Source organism: Osmia lignaria, chromosome 11 (assembly GCF_051020975.1).
Source record: "Osmia lignaria lignaria isolate PbOS001 chromosome 11, iyOsmLign1, whole genome shotgun sequence".
In the NCBI taxonomy this organism is placed as follows: Eukaryota; Metazoa; Arthropoda; class Insecta; order Hymenoptera; family Megachilidae; genus Osmia; species Osmia lignaria.
This window is the reverse complement of record NC_135042.1, coordinates 7,269,099-7,291,813: the sequence shown is the minus strand read 5'-3', so window position 1 is coordinate 7,291,813 and position 22,715 is coordinate 7,269,099. Positions and strand designations below refer to the sequence as shown.

Sequence of the window (22,715 nt, the reverse complement as noted above, 5' to 3'; positions counted from 1 at the left end):
ATTTTCATGCACGTCCTTCTTTATGTCGGTCGGTCGGTCGCTCGTTCACGCATCGAACCCCTAAAACTTTTTCATGCGTCTCTGTTTACGCGCGGTTATTTCTGGCGGCATGTGCGCAACTGTTACGTTCGATGTATCCGTGCATCCCGACAGACTGTGGCTCGTACACGGTACGTTTACAATAGCACCCACCGTTCCCCACGTTTTGCATACGAACAGACACCAATGCGCGTGTACACACGCATACGCGTACGGGCGAAGTGCATTAGGCGCGAGTACGTGCGGGCGCACCCGAAGAAACGCAGCTGTTCGATGGCAGAACGTTTCGCTACGCTTCGATCACATTCGACGAATCTGGCGGGTCTTTGTCGACGAGACGATAACGTGGACATGGTACACTTGAACGTGGGTGATATTCGTTAATATAGGATTTTAATTTTCACTGAGTATATTGGCGTCTTAGAAATCTCAGAAATTTTTAATACATAGTACTTTTGGAATTAGAAAATTAGGATAATGGGATTTCTAATACTAATTCATCTTAAATTTCCATAGAAATTTATTATTCATATTATTATAAATTCTCTGACTGATCTAATTAATATTCCTATTAAGTGAGTACTTTAAATTAAAAATTCTAGTAATTAAAAATTGAAATTTCTCTGATGGACTGATTCTGTAATTTATAATTCTCATTTCTTCCAACATAGAACTAGTTATTTTCTATTAAAAATATCTATAAACCATTAAACAATTATTTTTATCAAACTTTACATTTTATATTAATATACCATTTGAGCTATTTTGTGATACTTTTATGTTATCAAATCATGTCAGACTTTTTATTATTTCAAAATCCATTGTGATATGCAGTCACCTAATCGTTCAATGAATTTCGTTCAGATGATGAATAATATTTTACATACAAAATGCAGGTAGTTTTTATGTAATGTCCGACCTACTTGCAGAGGAAAATAAATGATCTCGGATAAGCTACCTTCGGCCGGTGGCTTCGCGTTCATTTACCTGTCTTCCTGTCGATCGGAGCTTCCTCCTCGCGTTGACGTTCTCTCTATGCGGTCCGCGTTTGTATCGGAAACATTGAACAGAACATATGATGGGTTCTCACGAGAAGGCGAGTCGGTGTTGATGCAGAGACGTACATTAATTAATGCAGTAGCACACGTGAATATGCGAGCGCATAACGCCGTGGTAATGTAGCTCGCCACATGGCCCCGCTGCTTTGCTTAGCTCATCAATCCTAAAACCAGATCCCGTGTACTCGGTCTCTATATAAATCTCGGCTCGAATAGAAAATTCGTTGTTATTTAAAATATAGTTTCAGATGAAGATAAATTGTCACTTTTATTGCCATGACTTTGGTCGTCGCGAAAAAACGATTATAAAAGTCGCATTGTCATGACACTAAATTTTTAAATTCAGGAAGTCAAATCATTTTGTTTCGTGACACTTGTAACACTGTGTCAAAAATTTTCGTTCGTTTAATTTAATTCCATCTGCTTCGTAAATTTTGTTATCCATTCTACTATTTCTCTTCGATTTTTATTATGGAAAAATTCTATTACAAAAATACATTACGTGCTCTTTGCATGTATCGATATAGAAAGAGTTCCATATTTATTATTCGACACTTTTCATTTTTATTCATTTCGAAATTCGAAAGCTGTTTGGATCTAGAATGTATAATAAAATATGATTGCATTCTGCAATAAAATATGCATTCTGCTATATTGTAAATCAAATAAAAATTACAGCGTTGAAAATCAATGGCGAACCATTTTAAGCTTTTACCATGGAACATGTAATATTTTTAAATTAAAATCATTCTGAATTGTGTAATGTTTTACTATGAAAGACACGAATAAAAGTTCTATAAAATGCAAAAAGTTACATCCAATATTTTGCTCGCTCGAGAATGATGTATGCAGTGAAACTTGGGCAGATTTGGAACAGCATCTTGCTGTGAAGTAATAGACTATAAATAGCTGCACCACAAAAATAAATGGTTTTAGAACCCTTTTCCTGGTACTCGTTTATTGCTTTTAATGCGTGAAACATATGTACCTCTAGATTTTATGATGAAGTTATTTCTACAAATAAATTAGAAATCATTTATTTATTTTCATTCTGTACTATTAGGTATATGGAAAAATTAGAATTCCAATTATTAGATTCGTTTAATACTAGACATTTGTAAATTCTATTAACACCCTATACGAAAGTGCACAGACATCCAATTATTGAATCAGAAAAAATTTGAGAAATGACCAAAAAGAACAGGTACCCAGTATGAAACCCCAGAGAAACATTTTACAAAGCATCAAACATTTCGGCAACTGGAAATTACTCATTAATAAGTTGTCGTAAATGACGTTTCAACAAATTCGATTAATCGGCGCTCAGAGTTAGGAGAAGGGCCGTGTAAAGGCAGATGGCTGGGCTCGAGTTAACTTCAATAATTCGCCGCACGCGTATCCAACCGGAAACTGTACTCCGCAAAATCTGTATCCGCGCCTGTGCCGCTAATATGGCTAATTTGTCGACTGCTCCGAGAGCAAATGCACTTCTCCCTGCGTTCACGTGGGATGCCACAGAGGAGAGAGCCGACCGAGGCAGCTTCGGAGTTGCCTCCACGCAGATTACGTCTAAATGGATTCTAGCCGGGCTAATTGGCGAATTAATTGAAATTCCAGAATGAATTGAATCGTTCCACGGATTGATATTCGACGAACCAGCTCGTCGGTTCTCCTTTTTTTTTTCAGTTTTTTTATTTTTGCTCCTCGACTCTTTTAATTGATCGATCGTTGATATTTTTCGAACGGGGATCAATGATGAAACGGTTCTACGGAAACGATCGTGAAACGTCGCTCGTTCCATTGTCTCTTTCGTGACGGTGTTGCGTACAATTGGCAAATGAGTTTTCATCGCTATATCGTACGGTTGGCCAGTTATCAGGATCACTTTTTTCATGCTGGAAAACAATGTAACCTCGGCCTGGTGATAACTCACATCAGCAAGGCATGAATAAACACGCACCTAGCCTACCGATCGGAACATTGGTCGATTATCTACCTGGCCGAGTGTTTTCACCGTGATTATAAATAGGATTCGGGTTTTATCGTTAACTGCGTAATTGAACAGACTTTAACGAGATATCTGTATTTGTAAGATGATAAAACAGATTTTCAAAAAATCCTCACTTAATGTTCTTTACATTGTAAATGGTATAGCAGTGTCCAGTAAAGTATCTTTTTACTAGGCACTTGGTTTTACTGCATTTCGTTTTTATTAATATAATCGTCTCTTCTTTTTAATTAAATGATTAAAGTTTCTTCAAAGGAAGATATTTCAATCTGCAAATATCAGAGAAACAGAGATAAACATAGGTTTTTGAATTTTGTTCTCACCCTAGTAGACAGGCAAAGGGTTAAATAATAATATAAGGAACGTCCGAATAGAAAAGTTGGAACTTCAATCGCTCAATAAAATATTAAGCCGAAGGTATATCTGGTTCACAAAGGTAGCATGAAAATTTCAGATAACCATGTTGCTTTTTTCCCCTATTTGCCAGTGTTCCGACTATTTTCACCGTGGTATACGTATGATGCACTGTTTCGACATCGAATTTTTTACGCAACCACGCCTCTCCGCTACGAAACACACGGTCGCCTGCCTATCCAATTTCTCACTTCTTCTTTTTTTTTTTCTTCTCTCTCTCTCCTCCACCCCAACGATCACTTTTTTCCCTAACACTCTACAAATATTTGATCGCCGGCTACAGCCCCGCCGAAAGAGCATTCGAGTCGAGTGAGCTTTCGCGTCCCCGGGCCAATCACCGTTCACCGATTGTAATCTAAGCCAATGCCCGGCTGCGCATTAAATGTCAAACGTTATTTGCCAGCTGTATTTCGTACCACCGACGTCGACGACGACGATCGTCTACGTCGGTCACACCGGTGGTATTGTTGCCAGCGGTCTGTCCGACGGATGTTGGAAAACCACCATCGACGCGACTTTGACGAACCGTTAACGCTGCTTTTGACATCGTCTCGTTTTACCCGTACAACCGGGTTCCGCGGCGTGGAATCTGGTTTGGAAGCATATCATTCAATTTCTGCCTCGAAATGCAGTTGATTTGTCAGCGCCGAATAAAATTGCGTAAACCGGAGATCTCAACCGTTTCCGATCGGATGGGTTAGCTGATACCGATGCTCCAGTTCCATCGTTGTGTTTAACGAACGTTGATTTTGAATAAAATTATTTCATCTGTTTTATTCAAAATTCAACAATTTTTATTTATGAATTATTTTGGAATCCTACGTATTATTTTTTCTTTTTTTTGTTTTGGTCCTCTCGATCAAATCCGATCTAACCATTTTGCAATCCGTTTCTAACACCACCTACGTGAGATTTCAAATCTTCCCACCCTCATAATCCTCATCTCTTGGTAGATTTCAATCGTGTTCCCTTTAAATGAACTAACAAATGCTAGGAAAACGAAGGTGGAATAAACAAGCCAGGTAGGAATAAATCGAAAGAACAGTAAGGTTAACAAGCTGATGTAATTACTCCAGCAGAGTTCGGAACAGAGACAAGTGCGCGTTGATCGTAAATTGGGGACGAGCACAATATAAGGTATCCTGATATCTGGCTCGTTACACGGTCACGACGGTATTAACTTGCCGAAGGGTAATCAAGTAATGAATACATCGCTGGCGAAGACCGTACGTATATAAATCATGGCGGAGAGGATGCCAGGGGCTACAGGGTGAGCCCTTATCTCCAATCAGTACATTGATTGCACGCAGCCAGGTCAAATACCAGGCTTCGCTCGACGGCTCGGCTCAGACACGATAGCTTATTCAATTTCCGAAGCGGCATTCACCATTCAATTCGGCAGTTATCAGCCTCCACCTATATCCCCCTATCTAGATTTTGCGTGGCTTTCTAGGAATCGTGCCCGCTTCCCGTAAGAGAAAAAGAATTGGCTTATTTCGCGGCTAAGGGGGTGAGCAACGAAGGGTTCACCGGGAAAGGATATAAATATAACTAATTTAATTGCTCGCCTCGAGGGTTCTGCCTCGAAATACGGCAGAACAGTCGTTTCGATCCTATTTGCCCTGGAAACTCCTACTTGTAATTAATTGGTCGGTTTAAATTGATTTTAGAATTAAATGTATTGCCGAGTCGAAGACGAGCCTGCTTTGAACAGCGATATCATTTAACCCTTTAATAGCGAAACCTAAGTCAATCGTGACCCAAATTTACAAAACATATAGAAAAATATTAACTTAAAATTAAATATATAATTTTGAAACGAAGAAGTTTTATATATTGTAAGAATAATTTTTAAAGGGAACAGTGTAAAATTGAGAAAATTAGAATAATGTGAAGTGCAAAATTTTTAGCAAAATTAGAGTAATGGAAATATTGATTTGTGTCAAATATATATTGGTTTTCTAATATAAAGGTTTTCAATTCCGAAGTTATTCCATCAGGATATAATATTTGACCTAGGGATTCTGGACATCGGTGACTCAGAACTATTTGTCAGAAACAATGTGTCACTACTTGGCTAACATCTATCTATATAATAACGTTTCAGAATTTAACCTTAACACTGGAATCCTTGACATTCGATATTGATCGTAAATGACTAGAGTTTCTACGAATGCATATCATACGTTGACCATCACAGCGAAAATAGACATATCCATATAATCAGACACTTAGAGCCTTAATTATCGAGAATAGAAATACTTACGATCCCAGAAAGATTAATTCAATATTTTATCCTTTCCTTCGTTCTCTCAGTTATTAATTATTTCTTCTGGCTAAATTATTTTCTTAATTGAAATTTAAATAGACACGGTTATTCGATGATATTTCCTAGAGAATATGGTTATTACTCAGCATCTAACCGGCGAAAGGAAGACGCGCTTCCCCGTAGTGTACATAGATAATCGAGCTTAATTAATTGCTCGTGATGCGTGCTATGGGCCGAACAAACACATTTACTTATTACCATCCATCTTGAGTGGTGTCTCTCAAGGGAATCGATTTTCTAAGTGCACACGGCTGATGGTGACACGAATCGTCCAAGGGACAGCCACGTGAACGCAACAAAATCGTTAAATAAAGGCGCGGTCTGTGTAAACTTCCTTCCTTGCGACATACTGTTCTCAAACTACCAACGTATTAATTTATAGCGAATCATTTACGAAGTTATGTGTTTGAAAGGCAGTGTTATGTCAAACTAGTTGTACAGTTTGTTACAATGACTATTTGTTCAATGTCCACTTGGTTAGTCATGGCCTTTGAAATATTTTCAGTTGTATGAAAAATTATTTAAAATGGTCTTTAATTTTGAAAAATAAAATTTTTCTTCTAAATAAGATCCTGAAGATCTCCAAATAAAGTCGAAACGTTGAAAAATTAAAAGCAAGGGTAATTTTGTAATTATTGGCAATTAATTAATACATTGTCAAAATTAATGTGGTTGCTAGTGTTCTCGTACAAAAGTCAGTGAAATCATTAGGCGACGACTGGTTCGTTACACTAATCAACTATAAGTGGAACTATTTAAACGCACCGGAGGCAGCGTTAACGATCGGTAGTTAATACTTGTCTGCGTTAATCGCCACGTCCATGGCCGACGGTACGGGTCCGCGGAAGTCTCGCCTAGTGATCGTTATTGACTGGTACAGATCCCTCGGGTCGTAAGTGACATTTACACGATGCATTCAGCGTTAAACTTCCCCGGAGAGCAAGGGGCGGAGGGGTAACGTCGTATCTCAGTTCCAGTATCTATACGAACACCCGGGGTTCCCCTGACAACGAGACAACAACAAACGCCTAATGGCTAGTGCCTGTGCTCAGAGTTTAATTTCCTGACCAGAGGACAGTGCTTAAAGTGACCTTCCCTTTTGCTCCTTGTCTCCTTGCTCATCGTTCACCCCTTGCGCTAGCCGAAACCGCGTATCTTCCTGTTTCTGCATTTTCACCCCTTCCTTATTTCCTTATTCGCCTCCGGACTCTTCTTCGATTTAATTCTATCCCGTGTATACTTAAATGAATAAAAAGAAATTAATTTTTTACGTTTAGTAAAGTTGTGTACCCTCTTCAATTTTAAGGTCCTTCGTTGGTACTTTATCTTTCGAGATATACATTATTAACAAAGTTAGGAACAGAAGAGCTATCACACGATATTAAACTATAAACAATGATGACTACCTTCTCTCGAGACATTTCTCACGGTAACTACATTACAACTTAATCGATCCCCTGACAACGGCACAGAGTTATGAGCCCCAGCGATGGGGGTAATTTGTCTGTCATTAGTGAAAATCAGGTTATCAAATGTGAATTATGGATCGTTTATTCTTTAATTAAGCATGATTAAGTTGGATACTAATGATAGGCGAAATTATACTTCTTGTGTTCCTTTTTTCTCATTATTTAATTATATCGAATTTAGTGTTGGTCATTAGTGATCTCCATAGTAATCAACGTATTTAATAATTAACTGTATATGTTTGTTTGAATTTGCTAATTTTCAAAGATATTTTATACCTGGCGTTGAAATAAAATTAAATTTCAATTAGGTAAATTTTATTATTTTGCTTGATACAAGGAAAGCATATTTCGCCGTGCTTTGAAGCTAGAAATCTTTACTGTACTTGACGGATATAGTTTCTGCGCGAGATCCACGTGGTCGTGGCACTGACCCCTGCAACGTAACCCCTCTTGGTATCTGACGTGCATGCACGAGGAAAAAGTTTCGGGCTTGCCACGTATGTTTCTACCCCAGCGGGTTCTCTCCCTATAATTCTTAAGGGAGGTAGTGCATAATGGAAAAAAAACAGCGAGTCAGAAGACAGATGGTCACGATGCTCGGCCGTATTATACCCATGTTAAGAAACAGATTCTCAGGCTTCCGATAAAATTTATGGTCGAAAGTTGCGCACCGTGTTGTTGCTCCTGGTCTACGCTCGAAAAAATGTGTTCACCCTTTGGTAGCAAGAAACCGATGCTCTCGAACAAACTTGCAAACACGCTCGAACAATCGTTTGATTATTTTACGATCTTGTTTTCCAATTGTAAGCAATATTAGCAGAGGGGTGGAATTTAAATTAAATAACAAAACGATTATATTCTGAATAAATTTTATTTGTACGAATATTTACAAGTGTTTGCATACTAAAATTAGAAAATCAGAAATCAATTATAAATTACAAAAATTCAAGCATATTGTAAAATATAATGAATAGAAAATAGTATTGTCGAAAGGGGTGGGCGAAAATTTCTAAGTCTTGCAAGTGAAAAAAAGAAAAATTCTCTGAGTAAAACTAACTGAAAATAGAAGACAGAGCACGAAGAAGAAAGTGATGGCATGAGAGAGAGAGAGAAACAGAGTACAGCCCTGTGTCCTTTGCGTCCTGAATCATGCATTCTCATCCCTTGGAAACGAACTGAAACGCTCTGCGGTCCCGCGACCCGTCCAGCGAATAAACAATGTTATTTGTTCTCCAGGATCTCGGTCCAAAAGAGCTCGCGAGGATGGTACGGTAGGACGAGTGTCGGAGTTGCGCGTTTTCCCAAAACAAAACGTTGAGAGAAAGGACGTTAATCCGTAGCCGAGCACCCGAGGCTGACGTTTCTGTGCATCCTTGACTATTCAGGCATACGTGACACCACTTATCATCAACTAGCGTTGCTTCATTGTCTCCGAAGCTTAGTTTACATTTGTAGAATAAACGGCAGAGTGAAGCTAGTAGGAAATATTTCATTTACTCTACTCGCGTAAACAATTAAACAATTCGTTAATAGTTCTCTTCCTCGATCTGTTATTTCTTTGTCTCATCACGGCCCGGTTCCTCTCTCGTTTTCACCCTAGTTCTCCCTCCTTACCGTTTACCATTCGCTACCTTTGTTTTCGGACAATCGGACCTGTCAGCGACAGAACAAACTGTTGCAAGGAACAAGATGCTGTTTGAACAAGACCCGAAGTGGCGAGAGCTGGACAGATGCTCGCTGGACTGTATATCTTTGCGCAAATAACAATACCTTTCATTTACTTGATTTCGTAAGGACTTTAGGTTCCTTGTTACAACAAATATAGAAGTCTTCAAAATTCTATTTAAATAATGTATTTGTGGTAAATGGGTTTTTTTTCTGTGGAAGGTTCTTTATAAAAATACTTCTAAAGCTAATAATACATTCAGTGAAAAGGGGTTTAATGAAAGGTATCTAATGTCAATGTCAGCTGATGTTCTACAAATATGTTCATTGTTGGGTTAGGATACAATTCCTTGACTATTGTCCGACAGACTAAATTCGTCTTTCAATTGAATTATATAAAACGGAGAAATTCATTACTTGAAATGATCTGTACTCTTTTGAAGTAGAATCGTAAATAATTTCATTTTCTCTCTAGTGTACATGCTTGGAATTTTCTAAAATTTTATTCTAATTCAGTGTCTTTTTCTTTTGTTACAGATGAACCGTCCTATTCAAGTGAAGCCGGCGGACAGTGAAAACCGCGGAGGTAAGAAAACGCACTCGAATTCCAAACTCGAATTTAGAAATAAGTAGATCAACTTTAGATTTACTTGAAATATTGATCTAATCGAATCACTAATTCAAATTTTTTCTAGCATACATTTTCATAGTACAGCTATTTTATCGTTAGAATTTTTGATTAGACTCGATTACTGATAAAAGAAAATTTTTTGAAAAACAATTAATCAAGACTTTTCATTAAATATTAGTGAAAATATTTTTCTTTATCAAGAGATAATTATTATTCATGCGTTCGCTTGTACAATAATTCATAACAAAGGATCACGTTATCGATTAAAGGGCTCGATAAAAAATAACTGACTTAATGGGTAGCAATGAAATATTTTTATGGAATTGAAAAGCATTCGCTGTAACGTACAGTAATACTCGTTGACAACCCATACGTAACATTCAATCGAGCAAACACATAAAAGCACCGCCTGATAAAAATTCGACCCTGTACAATGCCCGCATTGTTTTAGCGTTATGTACTATTCATTAATTTCGTGTCATTGGAAATATCACTGATATTTGTGCCATTTGTTCGCCAATTTTTTACGCTTCCTGAATTTCATAGAATATACCCACCAATCATCGAGACTGAAGCGTTAACGAAATAAGATAACAATTGTTAGCTTGTCAGCTTTTCCTCTATTCAACGTGAAAATGAGCGTATAAATAAATTAGAAAAATGTCGGAATAGATCATCTTACTATCTTTCGCTTCGTCTTTCTTCATAAATGTCAAGATATTTTACCCTTATTGTTCGCGGTCAGTTGAATACTTCCATCAGCTCGACTAATTAAAAGTAATAAGTTTCTGAATAAATAACTAGCATAATTGGAGTGCCATCTTGATTTTCATAGTTAGAAGTACTTTAGAAGTATTTTGATTAATGAATTGAAGTAGATCGTTTATCTTTGTTATTAATGCCGTATGATGAATGGGTTCGTAGAAAATGTTAAGCATCGAAGAAGAATGCATATTAAAAATTATTTCTGTTCGTAGAACCTTTTCAATTTTAACAATTTGATTCCAAATTTAAGACAAATATGAAAATAGTATTCCGAGATCAAAAATAAAATAGCGATACCATTTGCCTGGAGAACTCGAAGAGTTTCCTTCAAATTTACATTCATCCTACTTTCGTCATTTAAACGTTCGAATCTGCGGCCAAGTTTTTCATCTTACATTTACTCGCACAACGAGAAACTCCGTCCAAATATCGGTTCCGAAAATTCACGGAAACATGAACCCAAAGAACGTAGCACAGAGGAAACTCGGTGAAGTTCGACGCTGGCCCTCCAAGTCGTTCACTCAAACAAGTCCGAATATAAACGTCCACGAGGTAAATTGTGCAAAGCGTGGCATGAGAATGGGCACAAGGGAGAGCAGAAGAAGGGAAATATAGAGGGTGTTCCAAGATTGACTCCTCTTGAGAAAATAAATGAAAATATTTCACACGAGACATTCCTTTAGTTCCACAAATAACAAAAAAATACAGTAATGCTTAAAAGAAATTTAACTCTGCAATTATTATTTATTTTCTCAAGACTTATCAACCCTTTCATGGTTGTACCATAACTTGGTAATTCACCAGAAATCGAATATCACAATATTAAGAAACAAAGGATCAGTTATTGTACAAAATATGAAAGAATATATCATGTATAATATCACTACATTAGCGTATTTCATCAGCGCGCTTCTTTGCCAAAATATAGCCACCACCGTAACTTAGTATTCAGGAAGATATTTACGTATTCGATTTCTAGCGGACCACGTTGTATACATACAGAAAAGCGAAGAAAGAGCAGGACGAAAGGGTTATAGTATGCAAGGAGAGGCAGCGAAGAAAGTGGAAAGCGGGTTAGAGAGTGGTAGGAGGGAAGTAGATGAGGGGGGGTGGGAGGGTGCCGTAATTCATATGCTAATCTGGCGTAGATGCCATTGTAATCTCCGGTCGCCTGGCTTGGTGTGGCCCCACAAAGCCTCAGCTTGACGCGGATGCTGGAGAAGTGATCCAAAGCTCAACGCTGTCACTGCTTCTGCTTCTGCTTCTGCTTCTGCTGCCATCGACCTTACACGGTATACCTATGTAGATGACGTATCCACGTAGTTGCAGACTTCAATCGCGGTGTTACTGAACTTCGTCGTCTACGACGATCCGTCTTTGCCTCGTCGCGACATCGTCTATTGCCAGCAGACTCCTTTTATTACCGATTTGTGTTCTACTTCTTTCGTATACCCAATGGATGACCTTGCCATTTTTATGACAGTAGTTACTGAGCTATCTTTTTCTAAATTCTTTTCAAGGTAAATTTGGAATTGTGAAAAAAATGTAGAAGTTGGTATGTCGATTGGAAAAAGGGGGCTGCTGGATAAAGAGCAAAAAATGTCCTTTTGTTGAGATTGGTGTTAGGTTAATAGATTGTATAAAAAGGTATTATTTATGAGAGTTTAAACCTTGAACGACCGAGCCTGGGTCAATCGTGACCCAAACTTAGATCACGTATGCAAGGATATTAACTTAAAATTAAATGCATAATTTTTAAACGAAAGAAATTTTATGTAGTGCAACAATAATTTTTAAAGAATTAGGGTAAAATGTAGAAAATTGAAGAATATAATATGAAATGAAAGATTAAATTAAAATTGAGGCCGTTTGCAGTAGTATAAACAGGCAAATACATTTTAAGTAGTGGTGGGTATAATAAGTCAGATATTTGAAAATTCAAAGTTCTATCAGTTACCTGAAATGCGGACGCAAAATTTTGAATATATTTTATTAATATAAAGGTAGTGAGAATCTCAGCGTAAAATAAATTTCATAAATAAAAGGTAGTTGTAAACGATGTCACGTAAAATAGAAGTATTGTTTATCGTTAACGGGAGTCGCTGGTGGTCGATAAAGTATCCTCTTCCCGGAGCACCGTTGTCATTTTCCATTAAATTTATCACCATTTCTTCTCTGCAGAAAGGCATCCCACGGTGTTATCACTTAAGTTCGTAAAATGACGATTCAAGATTGCGTACACCGTACAGTTGGTTTTTTCCCCCGCTTGCCATCAAGTATGGTCTTATTGTTTCATGTGATTCTCGTTCGCTTTTTCTACTTTTAATGACTGCCCTTTTACGCAAGCTATTCCGCGAGCGTCGTCGTCACACGGCTTAATTACACCATTTTATAGATTCCTTTGTGCTTTACTCGCCGAGTAATATCCTGGCAACGGTACAAAAGATAAATCAGGTTTTAATTGCAAGACGTCGTTGAATTAAAGCGTTAAACCGGCAAACGGTACGGACAGCTTGAACTTATCTCGCAGTTGTTCTTCCAATTATTTTGTATGCAATTTATTCAAGGAGCAGTCCACAAATTGCTACGAGATTCTTTGCACGCTTAACGATCGCGGCATTAATTGAGCGACGCTTCGTAAGTGTGTTTGCTTTGCTTTTATTATATACTTGAATTGAATTTTTTCCCCCCTTTTTTTATATATTTAAATTCATGGAATAGATTTTTCATTCTTTTTTAATCGATCGGAATGTAATAAATAATTCACCGGTGAAATAAATACTGAATTTTTTTAATTTGATACACTAATTTCATCGCTTTGATAAAATATAGATATTTTGTATTAAATTTTGTATTAAATGGCAAATTTTTATTCATAACTGTTGTGAAAAATGTAAAATTCTTTCCAGAGTTATTCGGATGAAATCAAATTAACTATATAATTCTGTAGTACTGTTTCATAATCACATTCGACGTACCTGCTGTTCCCTCCATTTATATAATATGATAATATCTAATTGTAGGTGACATTTACGATAAGACTACTACAGAAAATAGAATCAAATGAGCAAGCCACACGTAACATTGCAAATTGCTTATATCATATCATTCCATAAGTAAGGTCGTTTTCACATAACAAAAATGTTCCTAATCTGCGTAATATTATATTAAAATTTCTAATGATCATGGAGATAATCATCAGCCGTTTAATTCACAAAATTCTGCCTTTTCGTTCGATATGTATGTCTTGTTATCTGAAGGCTCGCAACAGTTGAAGCTTTTCACTGAATTTCTCACGTGCTTGCAAGCTAAGTACGGTTGATCGTGTTGCAAAAGCGGCTGGAATTAAGTGTACAACGACGGAAACAGATTTGAGAAATGCGTATCTCGCGTGGAAGTTGCTCGAACTTGAGACGAGTGAGCGAGAGAGGGGGGGTGGTTCGGTCGAAGTTCCTGCGAGTGGATAAGGGTGGCTGCTGTACTAGAGCTAGTTGAGCAAGTAGATAAGTTTCGATCCCTCGGCGAGCCACCTTGCTTCCACCGCCATCACTCGCCCTACTATGTTCCTGCAGATAAACGTATCCTGGGATATCGAGGCTCTCGAAGGCTGCCTTCATTGCTGGCAACTTCGAGTTGGCCGACGTGACGCAAGCCCTCTTCTTCGGGTCCGAAGCCGTTGCGAGAAATCCTTCTGGATTATGAGAGGGCGACGTGCTTCTTCGCGGGGCCGGCAAACGATGTCGTAAATAGAACGGCCGTGGGATAAAGTAACGCACGGTTCGGTAATCATCGCGCAGTTAATGACCGAATGCTCGTTAAGCACGCACGAATTTACGTGGGATCGACTGATTAACTCGATTGGAAAATATAAACGAGACTGGTTGAAAATATCCTTAGCAGATCGATACGTTTGCAAAACTAACGCGGAGTTATTTTCTATCCACTGTCTGAATTTTGTGGAAAGATGGACCAGCGGAAAGCTTTTGATTCATTTTTAACGCTTCAGTGATTGGAAGTTTTTAATGTTCTATTTTGTTACTGTACAATTTTACATTTCAATGGTTCGTGATGTTCTTTACGCGACTTCGCGTGTACATTAGAACGATGTTAATTATGCAATTAGAGATGTTCAGGGAACGGAGGTTAAAAATAGGCGTATCGATGCGGGCATTAGAAACGCTTCAGTAACAATTACTCAACTCCTGCTTGAAAGTTTTCGTATCGGCTCGGATCGATTCATGCATAATTTTCGAGGCCCTTTGGAGAAACAAAAGTTTCAAAATATCGGAAAACTGATCCATTAAAGGTAGGAACTGTAGTTCAAGCCTCGTTAACGATTACCTACCATGAAAACACAGTGTCATCGAGCGTTCATTCTATTGTTGGATAACGATAGCGATACAAGAAATGTGAATATACTAAATTCATTGAAAGCTTATATTTTCTACTTAAATTTATTTCAATTTTATTTTCCAAAGTATTACACTACATATGTTGTCATTGACAAGGATCAAAAGTGACCCAATTCGTCTTTAATTTTTCCTGAAGTACAAATACCGTTTTAATTGAATCAACGCGATAATCTCATCCCAAGAAGAAGAAGAATAAAAAGACCAATCTAAAAAGAGGATCAAGAGAAAGATCACGATTTTAGCGATACGGTAGAGGAAGAAAGGAAGCACGGTGTCAAACAGTATGTTCGCTTTGTCTTCACGTAGTCCGGTTGGAAGATAATTTCCCGAGGGTTAATTCCTTCCTCGATTTCTTGAAGGTCTTATCCAGGATAGGGAACGCGAAGGGCGCGTTAATACTTAGCTCGAGCGACAAAGGTGCAATTCTCGGTCCCCACAGTGTCCCGGCACGACAATGGGAACGAACGCTCGATGAAAAGTACTCGGGGCTAAAGGAAGGAGAATTCTCTGTCAAGGAATGGCGGGAGTAAGTGTGAGGAAGTGATGGAGGGTGGGTGGAGAAAAGGGCAGGGTGTACGAAGGGGTAAGAATCCGTAGTGAACGGGGGGGGAGGGGGATGCAACGAGGCTGCAAGTCAGGCGAGAATCTAATTTCCCGAGACAAATCCTTAAATGTGCCCCGGAGCCTTCCTGCTAGGCGCGAGTCAGACCAGCAGCTTGGAATGAGCTCGCGTCTAGCAGCCGCGACGACGACCTTTAACTCGGTTCGCCAATTTTGCATCTCCATAACCTGGCGAGAACGCGTCATTAAGTTCATTCACGCGGGGAACGCGGTGAATCGAATGCGGGATCCGACGACCCGTTATCCGCGGAATGTAAAATTTTGCGATAAAACCGTTACGCCCGATTGAAATTCCCTGCTACCGACTACCCTGCCCTGGCGAACTTCGAAACTTCCGGTTCACGCGAACATTGTCGCGTGCTACGGAACACGGTTGTCATCTGTACGAGTGGACGGGGCTTTATTTCTTTTTCAAACTTTCGAATCATTAACGCGTTGAATGCCCGGGGGTTAATTTTATGCAATTGGTGCATGGTATCGAAATGAAATTTTTATTACATAAAGGTAATATACAGGGTGTCAGAATTGGTTAGAGATGAAAAAAGAAATGACGTGGACTGATGTATATCCTGAAATTAGATTTATGCACTTTTTGTGCATCGGTGCACCAGCGGTGCACTGGTGCATTGATTACTGCATCCGAAATGATACATAAGTTGATTCCATATTATAATTTGTGATTTTTTTATTTCAGTGAAATTGATTAATCTGTTATGTATAAATTCTAACGTTTTCATGTACGCATACTTGAAGGATTAATTGTCTCTGTATCGTTAGGTCATGTTAACAAGAATATTCATCCAATCGATCGGGGGAGACAAAAGAAATATGCTGCACTGTACAATGTCACGCTAGGGTGAACACATTTGATCGAAGTTCTGCAGGGAGGGTGATATATTCGATTTAGCGTGTTCTCATGGATACATATAGGCAACGACGACAACGAATGGTGTACATTTTGGGCCCAATGGCATTTCTTTGTTTCTGTTCTGTATTCCAGAGTGCATGATGGACGACGGGAGCACCAGTGCCATCTTCTGGAAGTAGGAGGCACCGGTGGCGGCTGCTGAAGGTAACTTCGACTTCCAGGAGATAGCTAGCTTCCTTCCAGTACCTCTATTCTTCTTCTTCTCCGCGAATCGGCAGAAGGAGATACCTCTCTATGAGAAAAACGAAAGAAAAGAAACGAATTTTCCTCCCTCTCATCACGCCATCACCGCTGATTCAGCCAGCACAGCTCGCCGCAAAGTTCATTTTGCTGCTCGCTAGTGTTTGACCCACGAATCCTGGCATTCCTTCACGAATTTTTTCCCACCCCCCTTTAACTCTTTTAGCCACCCGGTCCAATTTCTTCGCTCGACGCGCGGTCGACATACGTTTATCTTCGAACGAAAACAGAATCCAAATTCCGTGAAAAAAAAAAAGAAAAATTAAGAAAAATCATTTCGAAGCTTATCAAATTTTTTTTCGCAGCTCGACTCTTCTTCTTTTCGGTGAAATTCGATCGAACGAATTTATTTTTTATATGTTTCAATTCCAAAATCAATTATCCCAACAATGAAATATATTCTGAACGAATTATTCGTTAGCCTTTGATGCAATTCGATTCGTTTAATTATAACGCGTGTATTCATCGAACACCTCTCGTTCCATCGTTCCCATTCCATTTCCCAAAAAAAAGAGAAAAGATAAAAAAGAACGGGCACACGATGCAATACATTGTAAGGTATTATAAATAATGTTGTGCGTGTCCACATGCGTGAACTTTTATTTAGTAGCCGTAAACTTGTCGTTCGTGTTTTTTGCTCTAGTTATTACACACCGGCGTCATCACACTGTTGGAACCTCGTCATTACGGTAGCTGGATGGACGCTCTTAGAACTCCATCAATTTTTCCCCTGATTATTAATTTAACTGTTCGAAAAGGAATACGTAAAAATATAAATAGAAGAATCATCTCAGAGCGTCTGCCATACCGTATATTACAAATAACCTCCTGTTATTTTTTTGTTTTTGTTTTTTGAAGGCCGAATTTAATATCGTGCACCTCGTTACGTCCAAGTCCCATAATTAATTCAAGTCCCAGTCTTTTACCTTTACCTGTTCGTATGGGCAACCACCTTAAGCGTATATATTATACATTTATATATATCTATATATATATATACTGCTCTTTACAGCTATGACCATAAAATAGTGGCTCGCTCGTTGGATGTGTTGTCTCGTTCGTTGTCGATGTGTTTTTTATCACCTTTGTAAATATTTTCTGATTATGATGTCAGCTACGTTTATCTTATTGTATTACTTAGATATTGATTCTATATGAAAGTTTTTCATCCACCCTGTCCTCGTTCCCATCCTTAATTACCATCACCAAACGATCTTATCATAATTTCCTATCTGTCACCTATTTTCTCACGTAGTCCCAGTCAATCTTGCACACTCACGATTGATTTATTATGATTATTATTATACAGGGATACACGTACACACAGGATATACACATTCAGTGCAGATATTTCTAAAAAGGCATTCACGTTGTCTAATCATTGGCACGATGTAAGAAGAAGAATTTCAATGGTTACAAATCAAACAGATCACTAAACTTTGAAAAAGTATTGTACTTATCTTGAAGGTAAAATAAATTGTAGTCACAGGTAAGAAAATTCTTTTCGCGTTATAATCACTTTTCTTGGGAAGAAAAATTTTTAATATAATATTTTAATATTTTTTGGGGTTGAATTAACGTAGCATTAGAATTATTCAATAGTCATAGTAGTAATTTACGTAGTATATTTACGATAAATCTAAGGTCGTCCACAATCAAATTTATTGCAAAATTAATCGAAAGGCAATTAAATTTTCCTTTTCATCTTCAACGTGAGTAGATTACGCCTTCAAAGTTTAGCGATGTTGCACCACGATTAGTTGGTACATTTATTCCCATGCATTCGTGCGATAAAAAAAAAACCGGCAAGGAAACCTAATCAGGCCCAAATATGCTCGACGAAATGATAAATGACATCGCAATTTTAGGTCGATACCATTCATTTGTCATTCTTGTGCACAAGTTAGAAATAGCTGCAGATTGTTGAAAGAAGAATTGTTGAGTGGCGTGTGACCCTTTATAAGCGATATGTTGACCTCAGCACCACGCGGAACCCTCCTTGATGATCTTTAGAAATTAATTACGTATACACAATTTTGCTTTAAGAAAATATTTCTTATTAAAAAAAAAATTTATTGTAAGTATGCAAAATGGTATCATGGAGAGTTCCGCCCGTAGTTGAGTCGCTTGTACGCCCCATATCCGGTTTTAACGCGATTCCCGTTTTCTCTCCATCTGTTTCTTCGGCTTGTGGCGTAGGATGTAGGATTGAAATTGATTGGATTACTTTTCATTTCCTTTGTTGTCGTTACTTTTTCTTACCTTTACAATTCCCGTTGATAATTGATCGTAACTGTCACACGTGTATGTACGTCGTGTTACATACTCTGTTTTTACCGATATGTCAGTATTACGAATGATATTCTCGTATATTTGTCATTTTTTTATATCCGTCACATTTCTATCTGTAACCGTGGAACGCATATGTGTATACATAAATTAGTGACCGCAATTGTTAACATAAATGTATTGTGAACGAAAAGTCACAGCCCAACTTACGGCTGACCGGTTCCGTGTCAATTATTTTTTGCATTTTAACACGAATTCATATATGTATATATCTATATGCGTACAGGTGTATGATATAGATATACATATATATGTGTATTTATAACCCTTACCCCGAAACCCCGTTCCCCTTAGGATGGTGGATGCTGGTGTAACCGTGTAACTTTGTCGTTTTCGGTGTTAGCCGCAAAATCTCTTTTTAATGCCTAAATACCGCTATTAAGCGAACCTGGCTATATTCGCAAACCACCGACTAACTTTGTATCTTTGTTTTTTTTTTTCTCTGTCCTCCCCGTTTCGACACGCGGCCGACCCGCAGACAGAAAGCTGTTCGTGGGAATGCTCAGCAAACAACAAACCGAAGACGATGTCCGACAGTTGTTCACTGCCTTTGGCACAATAGAGGAGTGTACCATCCTCCGTGGACCCGACGGCAGTAGCAGAGGTGAGTGAATAGTTGTCTTTACATTTTAATCAAAATTTCATAATTTATTCATGACGATTTTATTAATAATGAGGAGAGTGGATAATTTCGCACTATTCTAAGGGATCTGGAAAGAAATAACTTTGAGCAATTAAAATTAAAATTAGAATCCCATATCACTTCTTCAGTGTCTACTGATCTTGAAGAAATATGTGGAAATAGATCATTTTTTTAGGAATTTTCTAATTAGTAAGTTCCATCAGCTCCCCCTTAGTATTTCTATGGTTCCTTCGTTATTCAATCTTGCAGATAAGTATACCCCTTAGAAATTCATAGTATTCACGAAGCCATGCATCTTCGAACCGCCAAGTGTTGAATACTCAGAACTGGTTGCACATCCGGGTATCTCATTCTAAAGAGAATCAACTGCTCTTGAGGGCATATAGACGTTGAAAGAGCGAGGTCGAAGGTAAGGGTAAATCGTGTCCGTAAAATTAATCATGGAGCGTTTGAAGAAGGGGGGTTCGTGTCAAAGGAAGCAATTGCCTCGAAGAGGTTTCTCGCAGCAGAGCAACTAATAATAACGAGTAAAAGTGAAAAAAAGAAAACGAAAGAGCAAGTACGAGCAGAATGGTTTCGTTCGAAAATTTCCCGTTGCCCATTGCTATGTTTTCCAGCTGACCTAGCTAACGTAAGAGGAAAGGGGGAACTTGAATAACGCGGATCGGTAAAGGTTGCTTCTCGAGCGATGAAGAACTCCGATGAGAGGCGGGCAACTGGAGAAAGTTCAGACGGGCCAGGAAAGGCAATAATTTCCGCTGGACGAGCCGGTGAAATTTAAATATTTTCGTATAAAAATGAAGACCGTGAGTAATAGGATGCCGCTCGAGTTTCAGAGAGATTTAAGAGCGAGAGAGGAGGGAGTAAATCGAGCAAAACGAAAGAGGCCGAGACATAAATAGGGGAAATAAGGTGCGGAGAGGAAACAGAGGAGGGCCAGGGGGGGATAGAAAGAAAGAGAGACGAATGAAGTTATCAGGAAGACGTAAAGAAAGGGGAGAAGCGTAAGCAGCCGAGCTGGCGCGAATGTAATTAAATTCCGGCTCCAAGTAAAACTCACTTTCAACAGTTAATAAGATTTTGATTCGTAGTCGGTTACGTAATATGGCACCCATCGTCTTTGGCGAGCGGCGAAGATTTGCGACGCGAAGTGAACCCGATAGAAGGCACGATCGTAGAAGGAGGTGAAAACAGTGTACTCGTCGAAAGATCCTTGCGATCTTCCGAGCCTCGTTCCTTTGCTTTACCAAGATCGAATTTCATCCCCTTTCGAGCTCCCTCTGTTTCTCGTTGAACCATGGCCCCTGTCGTTGCCTACCTCCGGGTCTTTGTCGAAAAACGGTACGATGTTGCGCTCGCTTTTCAAGCTCTTTAATTAAAATCACACGAACGCGAAACGTCATTGCCTCGGATCGACCAGTAGCTAGGGACGTTTCGTTGCTCGCCGGCAATTTCGACGTCGACGTTTATTTCGCGACAAAAGAAACGCTAAGAGCAACGTAGACGTGATCCGTGAATGAAAACTTCAGGACATTGATTTCAAAGCTGAACGAAACCGACAAATGTTCGAGCAATCTTATCCTTTTGTGTCGGAATAATTGAAGGAACGATGAATTTCTTATTTCAACATTAACAAATGAAATATTTTCATATTTTTTATAAAACAATAATAGGAAAATTTCTTTGCCGAACATTTGAATATCAACTTAGCCGAGCGAAATAAGTTTTCGTTAACGGGTTTAATTGGAGATCCTGCTTGAACGTCTGTAATCGAATTTCTACGAAGTGGATACGCCTCCTGCAGGAAAGTGTCGATCGCTTATTCCGTACAACTCTACCGTTACATCCCTTGTCCTGGTTCTCTGTCCTGACGAAAACTTTCCGAACAAGCTTCATCACCGCTCGTCCGGGCTCGCTCGAGTTTCATAACTAGCTAATCCGCGACGTAATAGAGAGATCAGGAAGATCTCCCCTCTACGACTTCATCTGTATATCGCTTTAGGTCTGCCACGACAACCGGTGGAATTACACGGATGACGTACGGTACCTTGGATGAACCTTATTTCGGTATCAGTCTCCTGGAGGATATAGAATAATTTGAGGGGATGAAAGTTCTCGTCAGTCTGTCGTGTATGTTTCATTTATCAGAAATACCCAGAATATCATATTCTCTGGTGACAATTAATTGAATACTCTTCCATCATAGATCATTTTATTTTTTCATAAAATAAAATACAGAATAACGTGAAAAATCGATAGGTACCTGGCATCTGTCTTTCAAAGCGTTAAGAATCTTTTAATTAAAGAAATTAGCTGGAGTGCTACAAATGATTCGTACTTTATCCTTGCGAATGCCGATTGTACCGGTTTACATGAAAAGTGGTAATATTGTTAGACAGCATTCCTGGGGAATTACAATGACGTTGGAAAGTTATTGGCAGTCCCTTCATTGTTCTGAAACAACTTCCCTTATCGGATGATACTACCCTAGATTGGTAGTTGGAAGGGTAGCGGAAGACTTCTCGGTAACGAGGAGTTTAAGAAGGGAACTCGGTTCGACGACTTTATGGAAAGACACGACGACGACGACGGTTGTCTTCGTCATCGTTCAGAGACGGGTCGGCATTCCTGCGATGTCGTAGTAACGACAGACTCTTCGTCCAATTATTTTTCCCTCGCTTCGAAACATTTCAACACCACTTCAGCGAAAGAACTCGTTCTATTTTCTCGTTTCCGTGCCAACCTTTCGTCGCCTCACCTCGTCTCGTTCCTCCGTCTTCTTACCGTTCTCCATCTTTCTCGGCTACGTTTCCTCGATGTGTACAAAAGTACCGAACCCACCCCGTACCTCCCCCGCTAACACGGATCTCGAATTCGCATTATTTCAATTGTGCGAGCTGCAATAATTCACCGTGCTAAGAAGATTATAAAATGTTTATGAATAATGGAACGAAATATTATTCGGAACGGGGGACCAAGGGTTCTCCACGAGCGTGGGAGGGTTGCGCGATAAGGTAGCACCAACACCGAGGCCAATAATGCCACGAAGGCACCTTAGAGACGGCCTGGGTGTACTCGGTGTATCCGTGTATCCGCTTATTGTGGCACGGTGTATTGTAAACGTTAAAACGAATAGCCGAGCTG

At 38.9% G+C, this 22,715-nt stretch overlaps 1 protein-coding gene across 16 annotated transcripts in view; it reads left to right on the top strand.

The window, feature by feature from the left end:
• The window catches only part of bru3 (CUGBP Elav-like family member bruno 3), a 590,175-nt gene that overhangs the window by 500,505 nt on the left and 66,955 nt on the right, over positions 1-22,715 (top strand). For 13 of the 16 annotated variants that reach the window (XM_034323651.2, XM_034323654.2, XM_034323655.2 and 10 more), the window contains 2 exons: positions 9,520-9,568; positions 19,407-19,532. In XM_034323651.2, coding sequence (XP_034179542.1) covers positions 9,520-9,568; positions 19,407-19,532 — 175 coding nt within the window. The remainder of the gene's footprint in view (positions 1-9,519; positions 9,569-19,406; positions 19,533-22,715) is intronic. The other 3 variants (XM_034323656.2, XM_034323662.2, XM_034323664.2) reach the window with 1 other exon arrangement.